We start from the raw sequence: 23,536 nt of genomic DNA, 5'->3' as shown, positions 1-23,536 counted from the left end.
CCCGAGACTGCAAAGGGATCTGTAACTGGTGTACTAAATCCTTCAGGATGACGTTACCCCTTGCTCTGGAGTCCAGGAAGGCGAGAGTCTCCAGGGACCCACCTGGATACTCCAGGGTAATGGGTACAATGCATTGAGGAGCAGCTGCACAACCTAGGAGGAGCTCCTCACGACCTCCTTTGATCTGGCGTTTTCCGAACGCTCTTGGCAGCACGCCACAAAATTGCCTTTCTGGCCGCAATAGAGGCAGAGGCCCAAGGCATGGCGAAGTTGTCTCTCCTCCGTGGAGAGTGGGGTACGCCCCACTTGCATGGGGTCACTGGTGGTGACCTCCGGTCGAATTGTCTTGGAAGAGAATACTGGTTTAGAGAACGCAGGAGCCAACGAGGGTGTCTGACTGACGGGTCGTTGCTCTTTGGCCCTCTGCTGGAGGTGACGGTCGATTCGCCCCTCCATTTCTATAAGGCCGTTGAGGTCTTCGGGGAGGTCGCGAGCGGCTATCTCATCCTTGATATGTCCGGCCAGGCCCTCCAGGAAGATTGCTCAGAGGCTGTCATCCTGCCATCCCACCTCTTGGGCAAGCGTGCGAAAATCCATGGCGTAGTCTGCCAAGGAGCATCAGCTGTCCACTACCACCTCTGATGCCCCCTCAGCGACCCGTAGAGGTCCACGTAGGGATACTAGGAAACAGTTTTACAATCCATGGAAATACTATCCTCCAGCATCCCGTGCTCGTGCAGCTCGGTCCTCCCAGAGAGGCCACCCTTGCCAACAAAGGGCACCTAGGGCACAGCCAGCTCCCCAGCCTGGCCCTACTGCTGGTTTTTGACTCTCTTCCAGAGAGCAGAAGCCAACCCTCCCTGCCCGCACCATCCAACCCACCTGTGGGAGATCGCCTACGCCACTTTGCCATCAATTGGCTCCCAATCACTACCGACCGATAGATATTGTCCATCATAGCACACAATTACCACCTACATTTTCTCGCTGTTCCCCCAGAATCCCCACCCTCCCCAGCGTGGAGCCTGGTCAATCAAACAGTGAACCTCGAGTTAGAGCTCTCAGCCCTGTTACAGTCCAGAGCCGTGGAACCGGTTTCCCGGGCTCAGCGGGGGCAAGAGTTCTACTCTCGCTATTTTCTCATCCCAAAAAAGACAGGCAGCCTCCGTCCTATCCTCGATCTTTGAGCCTTAAACTGGTTTCTCCACAAAGAGTGGTCCAGAATGGTGTCCTTGGGCACCCTACTCCCTCTTCTGCAGCAAGGGGAATGGCTCTGCTCTCTGGATCTCCAAGATGCTTACGCACATATTGCGAATTTTTCCACGTCATCGCAAATATCTGTGTTGCATCCGTCGGTGCTAGATGGCTTCGCTCTGTTTGCCTCACCTCACCTCACCGCGTCTACAAGCCGACCTCTTCAGCGCCCCCGGAACGGCTATGGTGCTGCCTCCCACCATGCTCCTCCCAAGGGCCTACTAGGGTGCGCATGCGCACGCCACCCACTTCTTTATTCCAGCATTGGCGCGAACCTCGGAGGCGTTCCCCTCTACTGACATCACGCCATCTGGGTATATAGCCTGTACTATGTTGCTAGCTCGTTGAGTTAGCAAGGACTGGATCAGGATTGGTCTCGGCCGGTCTAAGCTACTCTGCCGCTTCTGTGCTGCCGCTGGAAGCTCTCTCCCTGCCCTTCGGGCTAATTGCTAACCTGGGTACCCACTCCTCAGGGTCCCTCTGCTTTATTTCAGGTGCCTTACAGGGATCAGGTACTCGCTTCTCAAGGGCCTGCTCTCCCTGCCTCGGTGCCTGTACCATCTACTTCAACCTGGTGGAATTGCATGCCTACAGCAACCATCTAGTGAGTAATCTAACTCTCAGTCTATCTCATCCACAGTACTGCCTTGCTGGGAAACCTACACCGGAATTCCCCTATATCAACGGGGTGAGAAGGGTCTCCTCTGCCGAGGGTCCTGAGACTGCTACATCCAGACTACCTCACTACTGCCACCTCTGGTGGTATACTTCAAGCTGTATAATAAAGAACTAACTCTGTGTTTGTGCGTCCTGCATTTAGCCCAGTACTGTGTGCCTCATGGGGCTCCTCCCTGTGGGCGTGGTCATCTGCCACAGTACCCGAGAATCCACCCAAACACCGCTTAACCATAACAATCTGCAGTTTGTAGTTGGACACCGTCACTTCCAGTACAGGGTTCTCCCCTTCAGGCTCGCCTCTGCGCCCCAGGTATTCACAAGGTGCCTGGCAGTCGTGGGAGCACATTTGCACTGAAATGGCAAAAATACATTCCCATATCTGGACGATTGGCTCATCAAGAGCTCGTCCAAAGAGGGAGCCCTTCACTCCTTCAACTTGAACTTATGACTCCTTTAGTCACTGGGTTTCCTTGTCAACTACCTGAAATCCCACTTGACTCCATCCCAACAACTGTCCTTCATCGGAGCAGATCTGTACACCACTGTGGCCAAGGCATTTCTCCCCAACGAATGCATAGCCACCTTGGCCAGCTCCATCCGCCGCCATCAGACAGCCTCTGCCCACCTGCTTCTCAAGTTGCTGGGTCATATGGCATCATTGGTCCACATCACCCCAATGGACCGCCTAGCCATGAGAGTCATGCAATGGACCCTGTGTTCTCAGTGGCGCCAAGCCTCTCAAAAACTCTCAGCACTGGTCCAGATAACCACATCACTCTGGCTCTCCCTCACCTGGTAGTTGCAGAAATCTAACTTGAGCAAAGGGCTTCCTTTTCAGCCCCCGGCAGCTCAGGTGACTTTGACCACGGATGCCTCCAACCTAGGCTGGGGCGCCCATGTCAATGGCATACACACACAAAGGATGTGATCGAGAGCCAAGGCGGCCTGCCAGATCAACTTCCTGGAACTCCAGGTGATGTGGTATGCCCTCTATGCATTCCAGGACTGCCTGACCAACAAGGTCATCCAGATCTGGACGGACAACCAGGTATCCATGTGGTACCTGAACAAACAGGGGGGCACGAGCTCTTAACTACTCTGCCAAGAGGCGGTGCAGATTTAGGCCTGGGCCCTGTCACGTTCCATGCTCCTGCGAGCCATCTACCTGGCAGGCACAAAGAATTTAGTGGTGGATTACCTCAGCCAGACATTCCAGACCCATGAGTGGTCCCTGAACCCCTGTGTAGCGGACAGGATCTTCCGCCGGTGGGGTCAGCCGGACGTCGATCTCTATGTGTCCTCACAGAACTACAAGGTGGAGCAATTCTGTTCCCTACACAGGGACCGAAAGACACCAACCATGGATGCCTTCACCCACTCCTGCAGTGTGGGCCTACGATATGCTTACCCTCTGATTCTGCTAATAGACAAGACTCTCGTGAAGCCACAGCAGGACTGAGGCTCCATGATCCTCATGGCCCCACATTGGCCATGTCAGGTCTGGTTTCCCATTCTCCACGACCTCTCTTTCCAGGATCCCATTTACCTGGGCACCTCATACGACCTCATCACGCAAGATCAGTGCTAGCGGGGCTCATGCAGCCTCCGTTTGAGCCCCTGTGCTCCTGCGAGTTCAAACACCTCACTTGGAAAGTTTTCTTCCTCGTGGCGCTTACTTCTGCTTGCAGAGTCAGTGAGCTGCTGGCCCTAGTGACCTATTCGCCTTACACGAGATTTTCCCATGACAGGGTGGTACTGCGCACTCACCCTAAGTTCCTGCCTAAGGTAGTTACTGTCTTCCACCTAAATCAGTCCATTGTGTTGCCCCCTTTTTTGCCGAGGCCACACTCTCATCCAGATGAGTGATCTCTGCATACCTTGGACTGCAAGCGTGCTCTCGCCTTTTATTTAGAGCGCACCGCAGCCCACAGGCATTCGACCTAACTCTTTGTCTCCTTTGACAAGAATAGACTGGGAGTTGTGGTGGGCAAGCAGACCCTCTCCAATTGGTTGGTGGACTGTATTGCCTTCTGCTACCAGCAAGCAGGCCTTCCGCTCGAGGGCCGAGTGAAAGCGCACTCAGTAAGGGCCGCAGCAGTGGCGCACTTCTGGGCAGTCCCTATTGCCGAAATCTGCAAGGCTGTGACATGGAGTTCCCTTCACACTTTCGCAGCCCATTACTATCTGGATAAGGATGGTCGACAGGATAGCATCTTTGGCCAGTCTGTCCTCCATAATCTGTTTCCAGTATAACAACCCAACTCTTCCTACCTAGGGCCTGTGACATGTTCAGGGTGCACTCTTGTTGCCAATAGTACCCCTGTTGTTGTGTTTGTTGCCCATTGTTGGGTGCTTATTGGCCTCCTCTATTTCGGGTATAGCCTGCAGCTTGCTATTCAGCCTTCTGTGAGGACTGCCTTCCTGCTTGTCCTGGGAGAAAGCAGAGTTGCTTAACTATAACAGGTGTTCTCCCAGGACAGCAGGATGTTAGTCCTCACAGAACCCGCACAACACCCCGTGGAGTAGGGTTTGATTACGTTTGTTATTTTATTTTTCGCTCATGCTTTTTGCTATAAAACGAGACTGAAGGGGGACCCCATGTGGCCACAGCGTTAGTGGCATGCTGGGCATGCTCAGTGTGCCAGTCAAAGTTCTAGAAACTTTGACGAAAGTGTTCCATGACAGGGCTCCATCTGATGATGTCACCCATCTGTAAGGACTAACATCCTGCTGTCCTGGGAGAACACCTATTACAGGTAAGCAACTCTGCTTTCTGAAAATCCAAATACACTACATCTACCAGTTCAACTTTATCTACATGTTTATTAACCACTTCAAAATAGTGAAGCAGATTTGTGAGGCAAGACTTGCCTTGGGTAAAGCCATGCTGACTTTGTTCCATTAAACCATGACAATCTCTAGATCTAAACCCCTTTCCCCATTGATGCTGTAGGGAAACTATATCAGGAATGCTGTGGATCTCCTCCAGAGATTTCTTCTGGCTTTGCTTGACATCTCTGGCTTCTAGATGGTTTGATTAGTCTTTTGCCCTATACCCAGGTCTGAAGACTGATTTTGTACAATAGGACCTTTATGGAACATCTCTAGAGTTTTCTCTGACTTTAGTTCATTGTTTGTGATGCTTTTCCCATCTTGTAGTGCTTTGGCGTCATCATACTTTTGTTATCAGTGCCCTTTGTCCCTCTTTTGATGCTTTGAGGTATTCATGTGCCACTTTTTAAAAATATTTTTGGTGCCTTGGGCATTCATGAAACATTGGTGCCTTTTGCCTCTTTTTCAGTGCTTTGGGCAGTGGTTCTCAACCCTGTCCTGGGGACCCCCCCAGCCAGTCTGGTTTTCAGGCTATCCACAATGAATATGCATGAGAGAAAAATTGCATGCACTGCTTCCATAACATGCACATTTTCTCTCATGCATATTCATTGTGGATATCCTGAAAACCCGACTGGCTGGGGGGGGGGGGGGGTCCCCAGGACAGGGTTGAGAACCACTTATGTACTCCTTTTTGGTACCTTATGTTCTTCATGTAACTGTTGTGCCCTTTTCCATTCTGAGTGTTCTTGTCTATGTTAGTGCTGTTTTGATCCTCTCACAGTGGCTTGGGGAATTTATGCCTCTGTTTGGGCTGCTTTGCGCCATCATACTGCATTGGGCTATTTATACCACTCTTGAAGGTCCATATTCAAAATCATTTAGCCGGCTAACTCAGAAGTTAGCCATCTAAAATTAATATTTGGGCACTTATCTGGCTAAATCCTAGCCAGAAAATAAATTAAGAGGCTAGAATTTAGCCAGACAAGTTAGGGGTGTTCCAGGGGTGTAACTGGGTGGAGTTTTGTTAACCAGCTAAGTTAATCAGCTAACTGATATCCAGAGCTAGCCAGATGACTTAGCTGGCTGGATGGGCCAATGAGCTGTCCTAAAGTTAGCCAGCTATGTTCTATAGTTCAGCTGTACTATTGAATATACCTCAAAATGTACATAATTTCTGTACTCAGGGCCAGGCACACAAGAACACTCAAACTCAGTAAAAGGTATAAATTAAATTTTATTTGGCTTTTTTAAAAGTGTTCCTGGGAGATGCTGTATGTGGAGTGCCCTTTCTAAATAAACAGCATCTCTCCGAATATAGGACATGCCCTGACTTTTATAATCAAACATACAGCACCACCGAAGTTTCCAGAATGGCGTGACTGCCCAAAGACTCATTTACAAAGATACATTATGCTGTTGTCATGACAATCTATCATGTATAGGAAATGCTTGTGAGGATCACTCCCCCCAACTGAGAATTCTTCTAAACCTGTTCATCCTCCCACCATAAAAGTTCCTTTATCAACATAGCTTTGATGGCCTTTGTTTCTGCTGATCTTCTCTTGATCTGCTGTGTTGTGTAAACAGATAGCCAGTCTGTGTCCTGAATAGGAAATAGGCCTGAATTCCGTTTGCTGGCGCCAGGACTTTAATTAAAACTGTAGCTTTAAAAGAATCTTTTCACCTGGCTCCTGTCATTGAGATAGGCCTCTGCAAGACAAACGCTTGCATCCTGGCTTCATGCGAACCAAGCTTCCCTGTATTGTGGTGCAAATATTGTCATTGATGCCTTCCTGGCCTTTAATTATAGGCTTTGCAGAGCCACAAGTTTCCCAAATCTTCCACATTCTTGAGTCTGAGAAATTCACTATATTTCAGCAGTGTCAGTATGAATCAACCCTCTGAGGATTCTGGGAATGGCTGAATAAGCCAAAATTATGAACCAGAGTTATGAATTATATCATTTTCCCTCTTGTGACACCGTCAATGGAAAAGGTGTCACACCAACCAGTCTTCGATGATGAGCCATGACAAAGGAACTTAAAAGTGTGTCCTAACCACTAACCTTGGTATATATCAGGTGTAGTGCATAGGTGTGTGTCCCTCTAGATTCCTAATTAATATGAATGATACTCCCACAAGCATTCACTAGTTACTCAAACAATAACATCATAACTAATTTTCACTAGGTAGCTATTAGCTCTATAATGGAGCTATACAGATACCTGCGTTATAAAAAAGACCTACTTCATAATAGCATGATCACATATGTTATCTTTCAGAGTCAAGTAATTACATAATAGTGGTATAACATATAAAGATAAGTACACAGAGAGACCAGTATGAAAGTACTATGTTTCTCATATACTACTAGGTATACTGGGCAAATCTTTTCAATGAATACTTTTGTTGTAAACAACTACCCAGGATAATATTTATTAAAATGGCAAGCAGGGATATAATCAATGCACCTTACCAGAAAAGTAAAGAAACCAATAGAATAGAAGAAACAAGAATCAGCAGAAGAACTCATACTGTGTTGTGCATACATGATGTGGGATAAATTATAAAGGTGTTGCAAAGCATAAGACATATTCTAGTCATATGCTGTAGTGATGGAAGATCAAATGCAGAGGCATATGCATGATATGCAAAGGCATAGCAATAAGTCCAAAACATCATGCTAGTTCTGTAGGGTATTAATGGTGCTATACAGTATTATGACAACAACCTGTAGCAGTGAAAGCACTCACTGTATGGACAGTCCTAATTCAATTGTGGCAGTCATCTGTCCAAGAGATAATACAGCTGTGGATGGCAAAGTTTCTAAACCAATTTCAGTCAAGGGGTATTAATTATTAAGGTAGATGAGGGCTAGTAATACTGCTTCGTCTTCAGGTACTTCTAGAGAAGTGGGGCTAATACCCTTCTTAGATGATGGTAAGTCTAAGTGTAATTGGGGATAATCATAAAAACAAGTGAAAGCTGACACTATGAGAAAGTCTTTAGCATATTATGTGAACTAAAACAAAATAATGTACTTTGCAAGATTGATAAACCATCAGTGTGAGTCTTTGCACAGGGAAGGGAAGGAATGTAATACAAATAAAAAACAGAACTAAGAAAAATATCTTCCCCTTTAGAATCTTAAATGGAAACAAACTAGCTTATAAACAGAATAGTTTAAGTCACAGATAGGGTTTATAGTAAAAGGGCCAAGATAAGAAGAAAAGAACAATGAGCAATTAATATGCCGAAAGATATAGTAATAGAATGTTGCAGATCCCTATAGCAGAGCTCCTCATGTGTAAGGTATGTATTTGTTTCAAGGAGAACAATCTCATAATAAGCATCACAGGCTACACTAGGAAGAAATAGTTATGAAAGAGAGTGAAACAGTCATTAGGTAAAATTTAGTAAATAGTATCATAGTAAAAAATATTCAAAGAAGGGTTCAGTGAAGAAATTAGAATAAAAATAGAATATTGAAATATTAAAGATCAGCAAAGTGATTACCCTAAGTACAAGCTGCAAAACAAAAGAATAGGAATAGCTTATAACTTAGGCTGGTGTGGAAGAGAAATATAAAGAGATCTCCCTCTTGAACCCTAAATTATCATATTTGAATCACACTGAGACACATCACCCTCTATGTGATCAAAGCAGCTTCCATAGATAAAAAAGAAAAACCTAGTACATAGTCATTTAGCTGATTCAGCATATAAGTATTATAAATTCTAAGACTGGAAAATACTACTTAACTTGGAACATACAAACTAATAAAAACAATATCACTTCAGATGATATCATTAACTTTAACACAGAATGAAAGAACCTAGATTCTGCATAAAGTCACTCCCATAGAACGAAGAGAAAAGCAAAGATCAGGTATAAATTGTAAACATTGCAGTCCATATAGTATGTAAGAACTTCTGTGACCAAGGATAATTTCTGCAATCAGTGCGTATATAGTTCTTTTAGTAGGATTCAGTGATGGCAGAGTAGAATCTCTTAGCTCATTAGATTAGATGTATGTGTATGGATTCAAACCTAAATAAAAGTACACAAATCCGATTAAGTAGTAAGAAAATACTATTATATCACGTACTCCCTATATTTAATTTGCAAAATAATCCCCACATTATTTCAAAACATCATGCAATGGTCCAGACCACAAACATAAATACTCAGACGTTACATTAAAACATATATTTTCACAAAACTGACTACATAATGCATTCATTCATTCCTCATTTTACACATGTAACATAGAACAGACAACATGACAAACTTTTGAGCTCAAAAAATTAAAAAGTACTTTAAAAATATAAAAGAATTGGATCGATCCACAAAAGAAAACAAAAACTCAGGATTAAAAGTAGAATAGATCTATTAAAAATGAAAAAGGAATCAAACTGGAATAAACTGTATTCTTCATCTCCCATGGAACAGAGACAGATGTGCTTTGTGCTTTGGTACCCTGGAAAGAAATCTAATATATGACAGTTAATATAATGATTAAAATTAAATTTAAAAAATAACTTTACAGGTTCCTTAAAAGTCAAACTGCTGTTATACCTTAATTCAGCAAAAAGCAGTCATAAAACTACTTTCCTTTCTATGATGGTCCACCTCTAGGAGGCGCTGTCCCCTGTGATAAGAGCTACTTCCTTTTACAAATCTAAAACCCCTTTTTTTTTGTTTTTTCCTTCTATGCTATAAATTTCTAATTCGCTTTCTAAAAGAAAAACTTAAAACAGACAACTTTGCACTTAATTAGAATTCATTTTATTTCCATCCTATATGCATATGCTCCATAGAGTTCATACTACCAAATCCTGTAAATACCCTAAATAAAAATACGGATCATTTCCAAAAGCACAGACATATCAGCTAGGAGTCTGGAAGTCTGCAAAATAAAAGGAGGGCACATACTAATATGCATTACCCAAAAGTTTTTCTTACTGGCACATAAATAGATAATAGACATTGCTGCTTAACTCTCTGCTGTTCACCGTCTCACAATCTTTCTCCTTTACATATCGTCTAAACAGTCCACAATACAAACGTTCAATACCTGAACTCCCATCAAAATAAACCACCTAATTCATTCCCTTACTTCTAAAAGTTAGCATCTAATGAGGTATAATCAAAACTGAGAAATATCTATCATCCTTACTGCCGCATAAAGTTCATGCATATTAGTGCCTTCCGTTTGTTTCTGACCTGTGTTTAATTTAAAATAAATCATATCTGCACACAATTGTTTAAAAGCAAACCCATGGTATGAAGTTTAAATGCAACTGACCCACATTTTTATTTCTCTACTTCTACCAAAACATTCTAAATGTCCCACCACACAGCCTTCTGCATATTCATTCTTACGTACCTGCATCAGCATAAAAATAAATCTCTTCCCTCTTTAACATTACGTCATCTCTCATCCCTAATATTCACTTTCCCCATACTTTCAACACAAATTTCTGTTTTCACATTAAACAGATCAATTCATTAGTCCCTCTTCTATCACATATCCACTCTATACTTTATAATATCAAACAAAAACCTCAAAACTCTTACATCAGCAGAAATGTACAATTTATTTTAAAAGTGACTCACTCCCAGGTTTTTTTTTTTTTTTAATCTTTCTTCTCAAACACATACCTAAGGGGGGGGGGGTCCCCTCCTCTCCCGCCAAACAACTGTTACACTCAATGAATAGGTTAGGTAAGTGATAAAGCACTTAAACAGATCATTTCATTAAAAAGGCATCACTCTCTTTTGGTACATCTATAGATTGTTTTCCTTTCTATCTCTCTGCCTATGCACCTGACCAAAGAAAACATATCCCTTTCCAATGATAAATCAAATCTAATTATGAATGGCTTACTCTCATTAATCTAAAAACTTAGATGCAAATATGAGCATCCCTACAGTAATGGTGGGAAATATAACCAAAAACTAAGAGAAACAGATAAGTATAAGAAAATATGTGTGAAGCTTGCTGGGCTGGTTAGTCTTCTTCTACGTTTACAGTAAACATAAGAGTCCTTGTGGCCAGCCATGGCTACATCATTCAGCCCTGTACCTTGAGGGGGAGGGGGGAGAAGCAAAACAGCATAGAACTGAAAGATTCCTTTCTCTGGTTAATGATACCCTAACAGCAATCACGCGTTAACTCCAAAGCAAACTTAAATATGAACTTATAAAAATAAATCTCATGGACTAAAATAAACTGGATGCATTTATGTACCTCTGATCACAGACAGCTGTAAACTATAATATCCAGCCATGCAGTTTCTAGTTTTAAAAGCACCGCATTTTTTAATTTTTTTCACTCCTGCTTTCTCTCTGCCCAAAGAATGCCTACTGCTCCAATAAAACAAATATCCATTTTAGGTTTAACTACAATCACTAAACTTTTTTGACAAGGAAACATGTTACACAAAATCTTAACTTATATAAATAGATGCACACTGACAAAAAATAGGCTTCCTTGTTAAAGCTAATCAAAGGAGGAAAAGAAAGAAATTAACCACATGTAACCTGCTTTAAAAGATTAAAGCCGTTAGCACCTTCCTGTACAAACAACAAACAACCAAACTTTGGTAAAAATCCACTAACTAAAAACTCTTATCATACTAATTATAACTTTTAAACTTACCCAATTTAACTTCAAACAGTTCTACACAAACACCACTGCTCACTTTGCAGCTGTAACTTGAAACCTCTGCAGAGCCAGAAGCCATGCGGTCTGAGGACAAAAGACCACAGACTGACTAGTGTTGGCTACCCCTCTGGTTTTTCAACTGTTCAATCTGAAAATAGTAGAACTTAATTTAGATTTTAATCAAATCAACAGCTCCTGCACCTGTCTCCCTAACATATCTATGAAAGAACATTTTGCAAAAAGTATTCTAATCCCGATGTAACACACAATCTATATACACTGTACAACAAATAAAATAAAAACAGTGATACTTACAGATTTTTCTTTTTTTTTTTTTTTCTCGTTACATACTCACAAAATGGATCCTGCAGCATAAAAACTTCATTAAACATCTTCTCTGAACTCAAATATTCTCCGGGATACCCTCCAGTCACCTGGGCAACACAATCTTTGGACGAAAAGCCAAATTAAACATCCAAGAACCTAGTGTACGTTTGGTGGACAAACGTACACTACAGCAAAGAATAAAAATAAAAATAAAAATAGCAAAATAGCAAACAGCTATTAGCGGCCCCACGTTGCTGAAGCCAAAAATGTACATAATTTCTGTACTCAGGGCCAGGCACACAAGAACACTCAAACTCAGTAAAAGGTATAAATTAAATTTTATTTGGCTTTTTTAAAAGTGTTCCTGGGAGATGCTGTATGTGGAGTGCCCTTTCTAAATAAACAGCATCTCTCCGAATATAGGACATGCCCTGACTTTTATAATCAAACATACAGCACCACCGAAGTTTCCAGAATGGCGTGACTGCCCAAAGACTCATTTACAAAGATACATTATGCTGTTGTCAAGACAATCTATCATGTATAGGAAATGCTTGTGAGGATCACTCCCCCCAACTGAGAATTCTTCTAAACCTGTTCATCCTCCCACCATAAAAGTTCCTTTATCAACATAGCTTTGATGGCCTTTGTTTCTGCTGATCTTCTCTTGATCCGCTGTGTTGTGTAAACAGATAGCCAGTCTGTGTCCTGAATAGGAAATAGGCCTGAATTCTGTTTGCTGGCGCCAGGACTTTAATTAAAACTGTAGCTTTAAAAGAATCTTTTCACCTGGCTCCTGTCGTTGAGATAGGCCTCTGCAAGACAAAAGCTTGCATCCTGGCTTCATGCGAACCAAGCTTCCCTGTATTGTGGTGCAAATATTGTCATTGATGCCTTCCTGGCCTTTAATTATAGGCTTTGCAGAGCCACAAGCTTCCCAAATCTTCCACATTCTTGAGTCTGAGAAATTCATTATATTTCAGCAGTGTCAGTATGAACCAGCCCTCTGAGGATTCTGGGAATGGCTGAATAAGCCAAAATTATGAACCAGAGTTATGAATTATATCACAACGTTAGCCAGATATGCTAATCCAGCTAACTTTGCTATCTGAACTGTGTCTTAATATGGACTTCTTGGAGTGCTCTTCCCTTTTTTGCTGATACCTGCCTACAAATGTCATTAAACTTGGATAGAAAACTCCATTAGAGCCCAGAATAGGATGCATTGCTTTCCTCATTGACCTTAATGGAAAAAGAATTACTGAATGAACAAAATAAATAAATTAAAATTTGGGAACCAAACCAAACTCAATGAATCACTAAGACAAATAAACCAAATTTAGTTCATTAATTTTTTTTCTTGGACAGAATGACACTACATTGCTAATTGGCTTATACTATATTTTCATGTAATTATTATTCTCTGGAAATGAGTAATACCTACCCTCTCCTGGAAGTTGTTACATCTTTCCAGAGGGTCTTATAATATTTTTTGAACTAATAAAAAGAATCTGGGTTCAATTATCCTCAGGGTCTTACATAAAGTTTTCAGTGTTTCTTTTAGGTCATATGCTGTAGTATATGACTCCTGAGTGTTAATCCACTGAGGATGCTGCTTTCAAAGAACAGTGGTTCCAGATAACTATTGTTTATTACAGTGTCACAGGATTTTCAATACAATAATTTTCATGATTACAGATTATTCAGATTTTATGGAAGTGCTACAAGCAATTGCAGTTCTCATTTTTCTATCATACATCAAAATAGACACTAGTTTTGCAAATGTAATGTATGTATGATATAATAAAATTAAAACATTTTACTTATTTTGAACAGCATGGCAATGGACCTTTACAATCAATTGTTAACAGTACAGTGTTCCATTCAGAAAGCAATCTTCATGGGCCTACAAAAATGACTTTAACAGGGTAAGAAAACTGTATATTTTTGAGAATGGTGGATAAGAAATAGAAAAGATGATATATCTATATATATTTTTTGTGATGGATTAAGCACAGGTCACCTTTTTCTTTAAATCACAAGGTAGAATCTAACATATTTATTTATTTTTATTTATTTAACATTTTTATAGCCCGACATTCGTTGGGAACATCACATCGGTTTACAGGGAACATAATTGCAGCGCAACAAGGCTTTACAGAGAACTGAATTTAAACCATATACTAACTTGGAACAATACTATAAGCTATCATGGACTAGGTTTTGAAATATTAACATAACAGGGCTTTATACGGGGCTGAAATTGAAATATGTTATAATTAACTTAGACCATTGACATTGAATATCATGATGTAGCAGAAATAGAACCAAGATGGCCACGGAGGAGATCCTTGCACCTACTTTCCCAGAGAGCATGAGCAGGAAAGAGTTCAGTCATAATGACTCAGCACAATCACCCTAATTGACTGCTTGGTGTTATAAGACAGGTGACATTCATACACAGATCGACTGTGAGAGCGACAGCAGGCAAGCTAGTTCTAGGATTCATGAAAGGTGAGAGGATGGCAAGGCTAAGGAAGAAGCAGAATTGTGCCTAAACTTTACTTTATCCTAAAGATATTTTCCCTTCCTATATTCTCTTGCATAAGTGTATATGAAGGAAAGAACAATACTGCCTGATTAGAGTTTATAGTTCTGTTATAGGGTAATTAGAGTGGCTATATTAATTTATGAATATTACACTTGGAAGAGAATTGTGGAGGTTGCTAAGTACCTTAAGAGGTTAACAGGTTACTTTGGTATATCTTGCCCTGACTTTGAAAATTGCAGGGACAGTATGGACAAAGGGTTATTGGAAATAAATAATTAAAGCTGTTAAGGAAACCAAAAACATATTGAGAAACCTTGTATCATTAGTTACTATCTTGAGAAAGTTTAAACACTGAAGTTATTCCTTTTGGAAATGGGAGTTATTAATTATGCTTAAGCAGCTAAAAATGAAGCTAGTAAGTTTATATAAAAGCAGACAATGCTTTTAATTTTCTTTTGCTTCAATACAAGTGTGAATACACTGTTTGGGAGTGGCAGCAGTTGCTCTTAATTACTGTTAAGATATTTGAGAGCTGCAGCCATCTTGTCAGTGGTTTTCTTAATTTGAAGGTGTTTATGCAAGAGTTAATAAGTATGTTATTGTGAGCTTTAGATGACTGTGAATGTCATACTTATGAGAGCTTTTGGAGTTGAGTGCTACTACACAATTAATGTTATCCCAGGACAAGCAGGATGCTAGTCCTCACATATGGGAGACATCAATGATGGAGCCCTGGTACGGAAAACTTTCTGTGAGGCCACTGAGCATGCCCAGCATGCCATGATATTCTCTGCCACAGGAGTCTCTCTTCAGTCTTTGTTTTTCCGCGCTGCTGTAAGCATCGCGGAGCAAGGAGCCTTGTGAGTTTTTTCTCACAGTATTACTGACTAAAAAGTCATTTATTTCTCAAGATATTTTCTCCCATAGGGGATCTCTCTTAGATTTCCACCGGCTGGTGTGTAATCGCACTCTCATTTTTACTCTTGAGTAAAAACTCTCTTTCACATTTTCTTTCCTTCTTTTCATCAATGGCTATTGTGAAGGCTCACCGTCCGTGAGGCCTCGGGTGCCGCTCCTCTGTCTCCGGTTCCGACCCTCCACCCGTCGCCCTGGTCCCTGGAGTTCGCCAGACTCACGTAACTCCTGGGGCCGGTGCCTCCACTGGCCCTGGTTTTGCTGGGCTTCTAGGTTCCTTTCATACAGGGTTGGGGGTAAGCAGCCCCCCCAATCCCCAAAGACAACACAGAGAGAGAGCTAGTTCCTTCAAAGTAGTTTATAAAGCAGGGGTCAGGAACCTTTTTGGCTGAGAGAGCCATAAACGCCACATATTTTAAAATGTAATTCCATGAGAGCCATACAATATGTTTAAAACTAAATACAAGTAAATGTGTGCATTTTATGTAAGATCCCACTTTTAATGTACAATAAGTCTCTGAAAATATTACACCAGGCCTTAAGACACCAATACATCTCCTATTAGGAAAACGGACCAAGTCAGGCTGCTATAGAGTCCTACACAGAAACAACACGCCAGCAGAAAACCTCACCTGAATCACGTGCTGTCCCTCACCTAACATAGAATAAAGAGACCAAAACGCATAACAAGAAGCATGCAGAAAAAACTGAATTGGAAACTGCAACAAGCCAGAGTCCTCTGTATGCAGTGTAACAAAGGAAAAAAGAAACATCACCCATCCTTATAAAACAAATCAAGAAATATAAATCATCAGCAGTAAAACTGTACTAACAAAAAGAACATATTTCGAAACAGCTGATGAGAGGAATATCCAATAATTAAAACTCATATAAAACATTTCCAGATACCAACAAAATATTTCAAAATAGCAGACACAAAGATCCAGTAATGAAAAATAATAAGGATACAAAAATTTTTTGCTCTGCATACCTGGGAACGTTTGATATCCAGGTGTCCTGAGATTGTTCTGAATTAGCAGGAGGTGGGGTGGTTTGCTTGGAACTTTCTCCTCTCTCAGTCACATACCAGCGCTCTCTCTCACACTGGCTCTCAATGACACACCTATACACACATGCTCTCAGTACTCACATATACACATGTTTTTTCTCACTCACTTATATAGGCTCTTAATTACACATTTACACACATGCTGTCTATCTTTTCACGCTTACACACACACACAGGCTTTCAATCACATAAATACATGCTGTCTTTTTCTCTCACACACAGACTCTCATTCACATGCTTACAAACATGTCCTCTCTTTCTCTCATTTACACACAGGCTCTCAATCACATACTCACATGCTCCCTCACCTAAATCAGCTCTCAATCACACACAGACACACATGGTCTCTCTCTCTCATTTAAACACAGGCTCTCAATCACATACTCACATGCTCCATCACCTAAACCAGCTGTCAATCAGACACAGACACACATGATCTCTCTCTTACTTATACACACAGGCTCTTAATCATACATACACATGATTTCTCTCACACACAAAGGATCTCAATCATACACACATACTCTTTCACACAAACAGGTTTTCAATCACAAACTTACACATACAGGTTCCCAATGGTAAACTTACATTCATGCTCTCTCTCTCACAGGCAGGTTCTCAATCACAGACATACTCTCTTTCACATACACAGGCTCTCAATCATTCACATACATGCAATCTCACTCACACACACAGGATCTCAAACACACACGCTTGCTCGCTCATTCACTCTCTCTCTCCCCCACCCCCACCCCAGGAACTTGGGGCAGCAGCAGCCTCCTCCCAACACTAACCTCCTTCATTTTCAGCCCTCGCGGAGGCGGAGTCCCATCGGCCGCGGTTGAAACTCTTCATTTTCCTCCGAGCCGCGCTGCAGTCTTCTTCCCACAAGCGTGGCCTCTTCTTCTCGCGCAGGCACCCGATGCTCACCACTTCCTCTTCCGGGCCGCGGGAAGAAGAGAGCACGCCGGTGCTGAGCGGCACCGGCGTGCTCTCTTCTTCCCGCGGCCCGGAAGAGGAAGTGGTGAGCATCGGGTGCCTGCGCGGGAAGACTCCCGCGCAGGCACCCGATGACTCCAGCGCTGGCACCTGGCTGACTCCAGTCGTGCCGCTGCCGGCGTGCTCTCTCCTCCTCCTCCCCCCCCCCCGCGGCCCGGAAGAGGAAGTGGAGAGCATCGGGTGCCTGGGCGGGAAGAAGAGACCACACTAGCGTGGTCTCTTCTTCCGCGCAGGCACCCGATGCCCACCACTTCCTCTTCCGGGCCGCGGGGGGGGGGGGGAGGAGGAGAAGAGAGCACGCCGGTGCCGCTGACTCCAGCTGTCCCGCCGCGTTCCGCCCGGGATGACAGCATTTTAAGCCCGGGCGGCGGAGGACCGGGGAGCAGCTGGGTCAGCGGGGAACCGCGAAGTGTGGCGACACTTGTCTGCGAGCCAGATGCAGCCCTCAAAAGAGCCATATCTGGCTCGTGAGCCATGGGTTCCCGACCCCTGTTATAAAGTAACAGTTGGTTGTATTACATGGGGTCTGCCACCTCCCCCTCCAGCCTTGTCTATACCTAATAGATCAAGGCCTGCAGCAAATGACCCTCCCCCAGCCTAGCCCTCCGGTTCTCTTATAAGCTGTGCTATTACAGAGTAAGCTTCTACGTCCTCTAATCAGCGCTATTACAACATCAAAAACAACAGGCCCCTCTAGAGCCCTTCTCCCATGCTTCCCCTAAGATAAAGGTTATACTCCACCCCTCTTAGACTACTCAGTTTCCATATGTGAGCCGGAGGATTCCTCTCCCCCTGAACCTACCTCCAACTCCTCTTCCCCTGACTCTGAAGAGCCGGGCTTTTGTGGCCAGCTCCGCCACGGTGGCACGCCCTCTTCCTCCACTTCCATGGACTCACCACTGTCTACCTCATTAATCTCTATGTCTGCCACCTGTTCGCCTTCAGGCTCTCCTCCCAGGTCTGGTGGGGTTTCAGGGAACCTGGGATTGGCAGTTTTTTTCCTCTTCCCCTGTGCCCCCTGCTGTCTGGCTCTGGTATTACCGTTGTTCTTATGGTAGCTTGTCAGCTCCTGCCTGCGGCCGGGCTGCACTACATCACACTATCGACGAAAAATGGCTTCCAGATTTAAAAAATGTCCGGTTTGTAATCAGACAATGTCCATAACAGATCCACACCTCGTGTGTGTTCTCTGTTTAGGAGATAAACATGATGTCTCAAACTGCCCTCAGGGTGCAGAGATGACTCCCAAAGAAAGAAAACTTCGACAAGAGAAGATGGAACATCTTTTTCACCTTCAGCTTCTTCCTTCTCTTTCAACATCAACAAAATCGTCCCTGGTGGGGGTTTCAAAGCGAATTTTGTTGAAAAAAATGTCGTCTGGAGGAATCCGGAGATCATCCATCGCCATCGACATTGATGGCATCGTCCAGGTCAGTGATCGCACTTTGACCAAAACATCATCACCGACATCGGCACACACGACTCCAGCAACGCCTCTCTCGCCAGAGGAACCGACCGCTAAATGGCTTAAACCTCAGGAAACTCCGCTACCTTCGGTGCCGGGGCCAATACCTCCTTCGGTCTAACCTCCACAGGGCACTGTGGAGAAAGTATCGACGCCTACACCGCCACCGCGTTCAGCTGCTCTGCCTGCATCAGCTGTTTCGCAGGAATTGTCAGACTTTATCAGACAAGCGGTACTCCAGGCCCTTAAAGAACAGATGCCTATTCCGGTGACTTTGCCGATGCCGGTGCCGTCACCGATGCCTGTGCCATTACCGATGCCGGTTCTTGAACCGATGCCGGTACCCTTACCGATGCCGGTGATTGCACCGAAGCCGGTGACTACACCGATGCTGACGACCCCGTCGATGCCGGTACCGATACCGACGATTCCGTCGATGCCGTTACCTACACCAATCCCAGTTAAGGTGATGCCGCCACGACCACTGAAGATACCGACGCCATCATTGATTCCGGCGCCGACACCATCGATGCCAATCTTACCGGGGGACCTGGGACATCCAGAACTGGCACTCTACCAACTTATAATGAAGAGATTTGATGAGGTGGTCGGTGCTCTTCCTTACAAACCTGGGAAAGAACACCCTGAGGAGTCACCCTTTGATGACCCACAACCAGGTCCTTCAGGGCTTCCTCGACCGCCTAGAACCTCTCCAATTTCTCCACCTAGACAAGATCCATATGATACTTAGAATGATACACACACAGATACCTCATCTGAAGCTTTCATGTCAGATCCTTCACCACCGGATCCAAGGAAAAAATCTCCACCAGAAGATTTATCATTCACAACTTTTCTCCAGGAAATAGCTGACACCATACCTTTCACTTTGGTCACAGAGCAGGACGTAAGGCAACAAACATTGGAGGTTCTCCAATTTATAGAACCTCCAAAGCAAGTGGTAGCCATACCTGTCCATGATGTCCTTCTGGACTAACAACATTGGATTTGGGAACATCCATGCTCAGTGCCTGCTGTTAACAAAAGAATAGACACTACATATTTGGTGCAGTCTACTCCTGGCTACCAACAATCACAGCTTCCCCACCAGTCAGTAGTGGTAGAGTCTATGCAAAAGAAATCCAAGAGGATAAGGCCACATTCCTCAAATCCCCCAGGTAAAGATCACAGATTCTTGGATTCCCTGGGGCGAAAGGTCTATCAAGGAGCCATATTAAATTCTAGGATATCCCCGTATCAATTATGCATGACTCAGTACCAAAGAAATCTGTGTAAGCAGAAGCAGGACTTTATACCATCGCTTCCATCACAACATCAGGAAGCAGCCCAGGCAATTATCCACAAAGGGCTGGAGGCTGGCAAGCACGAGGTCCGTGCTGCCTATGACGGCTTCGAGACAGCATCTAGAGTGGCTGCATCAGGTATAAGTACAAGACGTTGGGCTTCGCTTAAAGCCTCGGACCTCAGGCCTGAAGTCCAGGACAAATTAGTCGACCTCCCATGTCTTGGAGATAACCTCTTTGGATCCAAAGTACAGGATGCAGTTGCTCTATTAAAGGAGCACATGGAGACCCTCCGACAGTTTTAATCAATTCCGCAGGATCCACCTTCACAGCCATCTCGAAGGCCTCAAAGGAAAGGCCCTAGAAGACCCTTCTACCAACAGAGGTGGTACTACCCTCCAACAGCTAGGAGCAGATCTTCTAGGCTGCAACAGAGAACTCAACCTAGACAACCTAGGGTGATTAGGCCTCAACCTCCGCCACAGACGGTACCGGCTGCTGGCTTTTGAGGCCTTCCCCAGAGACCGAAGCCATCTCTCCAATCCTCATCCAGAGCTTCCGGTAGGTCTTTTTACAACCATTGGGTTCATATAACAACAGACCAATGGGTACTTGCAATAATATCTCGAGGTTACCAACTCAACTTCCTCTCAATTCCAACAGATTCTCCTTCGAGACCTCTTCCTCTAAGCGAAAATCACATAATTCAATTGCAAGTAGAATTATCCACTCTTCTGAGAGCCAGGGCTGTAGAGCCGGTGCCCCGGACTCAGCAGGGCAGAGGATTCTACTCCCATTATTTCCTCATTCCAAAGAAAACCGGAGGCCTATGTCCCATCCTAGACCTCAGAAATCTCAACAAATTTCTGAAGAAAGAAAAGTTCAGGATGGTTTCTCTAGGCACCATGCTTCCACTTCTTCAAACAGGAGATTGGCTTTGTTCTCTGGATCTTCAAGATGCTTACGCTCACATTCCAATATTCCCTTCTCATCGCAAGTATCTGCGCTTCATGTTGGGTCATCAACATTTCCAATACAGAGTACTACCATTCGGTCTTGCCTCTGCTCCCAAAGTATTCACCAAATGTCTGGCAGTAATAGCAGCACACTTGCACAAGGAAAGTGTCCATGTCTTCCCATATCTAGACGACTGGCTCATCAGAAGTCAATCTCAACAAGGAGCTCTGGCTTCTCTCAGTCGAACAATTACTCTACTTCACTCCATGGGCTTTCTCATCAATTATCAAAAGTCTCACCTCATTCCGTCTCACCTGCTTCAATTCATAGGAGCAGAATTGAACACCATCCTCTCAAAAGCCTTTCTACCCGAGGATCGGGCAGAGACACTTTCCCTATTGGCAAACTCACTACATTCAAAGAAACAAGCAACAGCTCATCAGTTTCTAACCTTACTAGGCCACATGGCATCCACAGTTCATGTTACTCCTATGGCATGGTTAGCCATGAGGGTAACTCAATGGACATTAAGATCACAATGCATCCAAGCCATTCAATTCTCCAATTCAAGTAACCCACCAGCTACGTTCCTCTCTACTTTGGTGGGTGAACATGGCCAATTTGCGCACGGGCCTACCCTTCCAACAACCAGTCCCACAGATAACATTAACTACAGATGCATCCACCTTGGGTTGGGGAGCTCACATAAACAATCTCCAAACCCAGGGTACTTGGACAAAACTTGAAGCAACATTTCAAATCAATTTCCTGGAACTTCGACCTATAGTTATGCGCTGCATGCGTTCAAGCCTACATTGGAACTGAGAAACAGACAGACAGTTAAATTTAACAACTATCGGTGGCCTTACTCAAAACCATCAATTAATTCTGGAAACAAAAAGTTATGTTTTTAGTATTTAATGGCTCAATATTTATGTATATATATTTTATAGTTTAATTGTTTTTAGCTGTTTTTCTTTTAAGTTTTTGTTGTTTTATTTTCATTTAAATCACTGATTGTAATTCTGATTGTATATTTATGGAATTGTAAACCACTGTGAAGGCTACGCTGATACAACGGTATATAAATAACAATAAACCTTAAACCTTAAGACTGTTCTGATCCAAACGGACAACACAGTAGCCATGTGGTACATCAACAAACAAGGAGGCACGGGCTCATACCTCATTTGTCAAGAAGCTGCACAGATTTGGGAATGGCCCCTAACACACTCAATGTTTCTCCGGGCCACTTATCTGGCAGGTATACACAATGTGGCAGATCGACTCAGTCGTCAGTTCCAACCACACGAGTGGTCCCTGGATCCCTCAGTAGCGACCAGGATATTTCAACGTTGGGGACAATCAACAATAGACCTCTTTGCATCACATCTGAATCACAAAGTGGACAAATTCTGCACTCTACTCAGGCAGAAAAACCAGCTAGCCAAGGACACCTTTGCTCGCCCTTGGAACTCAGGCCTTCTATATGCATATCCTCCGATACCGCTCATAACCAAAACTCTAGTGAAGTTACAACAGGAAAAGGGGTCCATGATACTCATAGCCCCGTATTGGCCTCGACAAGTATAGTTTCCCACACTTCTGGACCTCTCGATCAGGGATCCCATTCGCCTGGGTGTAGCTCCCACTCTCATAACTCAGGATCAGGGTCGGTTGTGCCATCCCAACCTTCAATCCCTATCCCTGACAGCATGGATGTTAAAGCTTGATTTTACAACCACTCAGTCTTTCAACCAATGTATCTCAAGTGCTTAAAGCTTCAAGTAAACCTTCAACACGAAAGAATTATTCTTCGAAATGGAAAAGGTTTACTTTGTGGTGCAGCCAAAAGAGTATAGATCCTTTTACCTGCCCCACAACTTCTCTACTAGACTACTTATGCCATCTTTCAGACTCTGGTCTCCAAACTTCATCTGTAAGAGTCCATTTAAGTGCAATCTCAGCTTACCATAACAGGATGGGAGATGCACCAATATCCATACAACCTCTTTTCAGCAGGTTTATGAGAGGTTTAACTCAACTTAAACCACCAATTCGGCCACCAGTCACAGAATGGGACCTTAATCTGGTCTTAACAAGACTCATGCGTTCTCCTTTCGAACCTATGAATTCCAGTGATGTTAAATTTCTCACATGGAAGACTATCTTCCTTATAGCCATTACATCAGATAGACGGGTTAGTGAGTTACAAGCACTTGTTACATACTCACCCTATACAAAATTCTTACATGACAGAATGGTTCTCCGAACACATCCAAAATTCCTCCCCAAGGTAGTTACGGAATTCCACTTGAACCAATCCATAGTTTTACCCACATTCTTTCCAAGACCTCATTCACACCAAGGAGAATGAGCCTTACATACCTTGTACTGTAAGCGTGCGCTAGCTTTTTACTTAGACCTCACTGTAGTCCATAGGAAATCCAATCAACTCTTTGTATATTATGATCCAAAGAAACGGGTAAAGCAGTGGGTAAACATACTCTAT

General features: G+C 43.5%; 1 protein-coding gene across 1 annotated transcript in view; it reads left to right on the top strand.

Moving 5' to 3' along the window:
- Positions 1–23,536, top strand: part of TESMIN (testis expressed metallothionein like protein) — a gene marked incomplete in the record, with an annotated part of 1,041,263 nt that overhangs the window by 223,932 nt on the left and 793,795 nt on the right. The window contains 1 exon segment of the mRNA XM_029583121.1: positions 13,601–13,692. Within this exon segment, the coding sequence (XP_029438981.1) occupies positions 13,601–13,692 (92 nt within the window).

This window comes from Rhinatrema bivittatum, chromosome 17 (genome assembly GCF_901001135.1).
Source record: "Rhinatrema bivittatum chromosome 17, aRhiBiv1.1, whole genome shotgun sequence".
Lineage (NCBI taxonomy): Eukaryota > Metazoa > Chordata > Amphibia > Gymnophiona > Rhinatrematidae > Rhinatrema > Rhinatrema bivittatum.
This window is presented reverse-complemented; position numbering and strand designations above follow the sequence as displayed.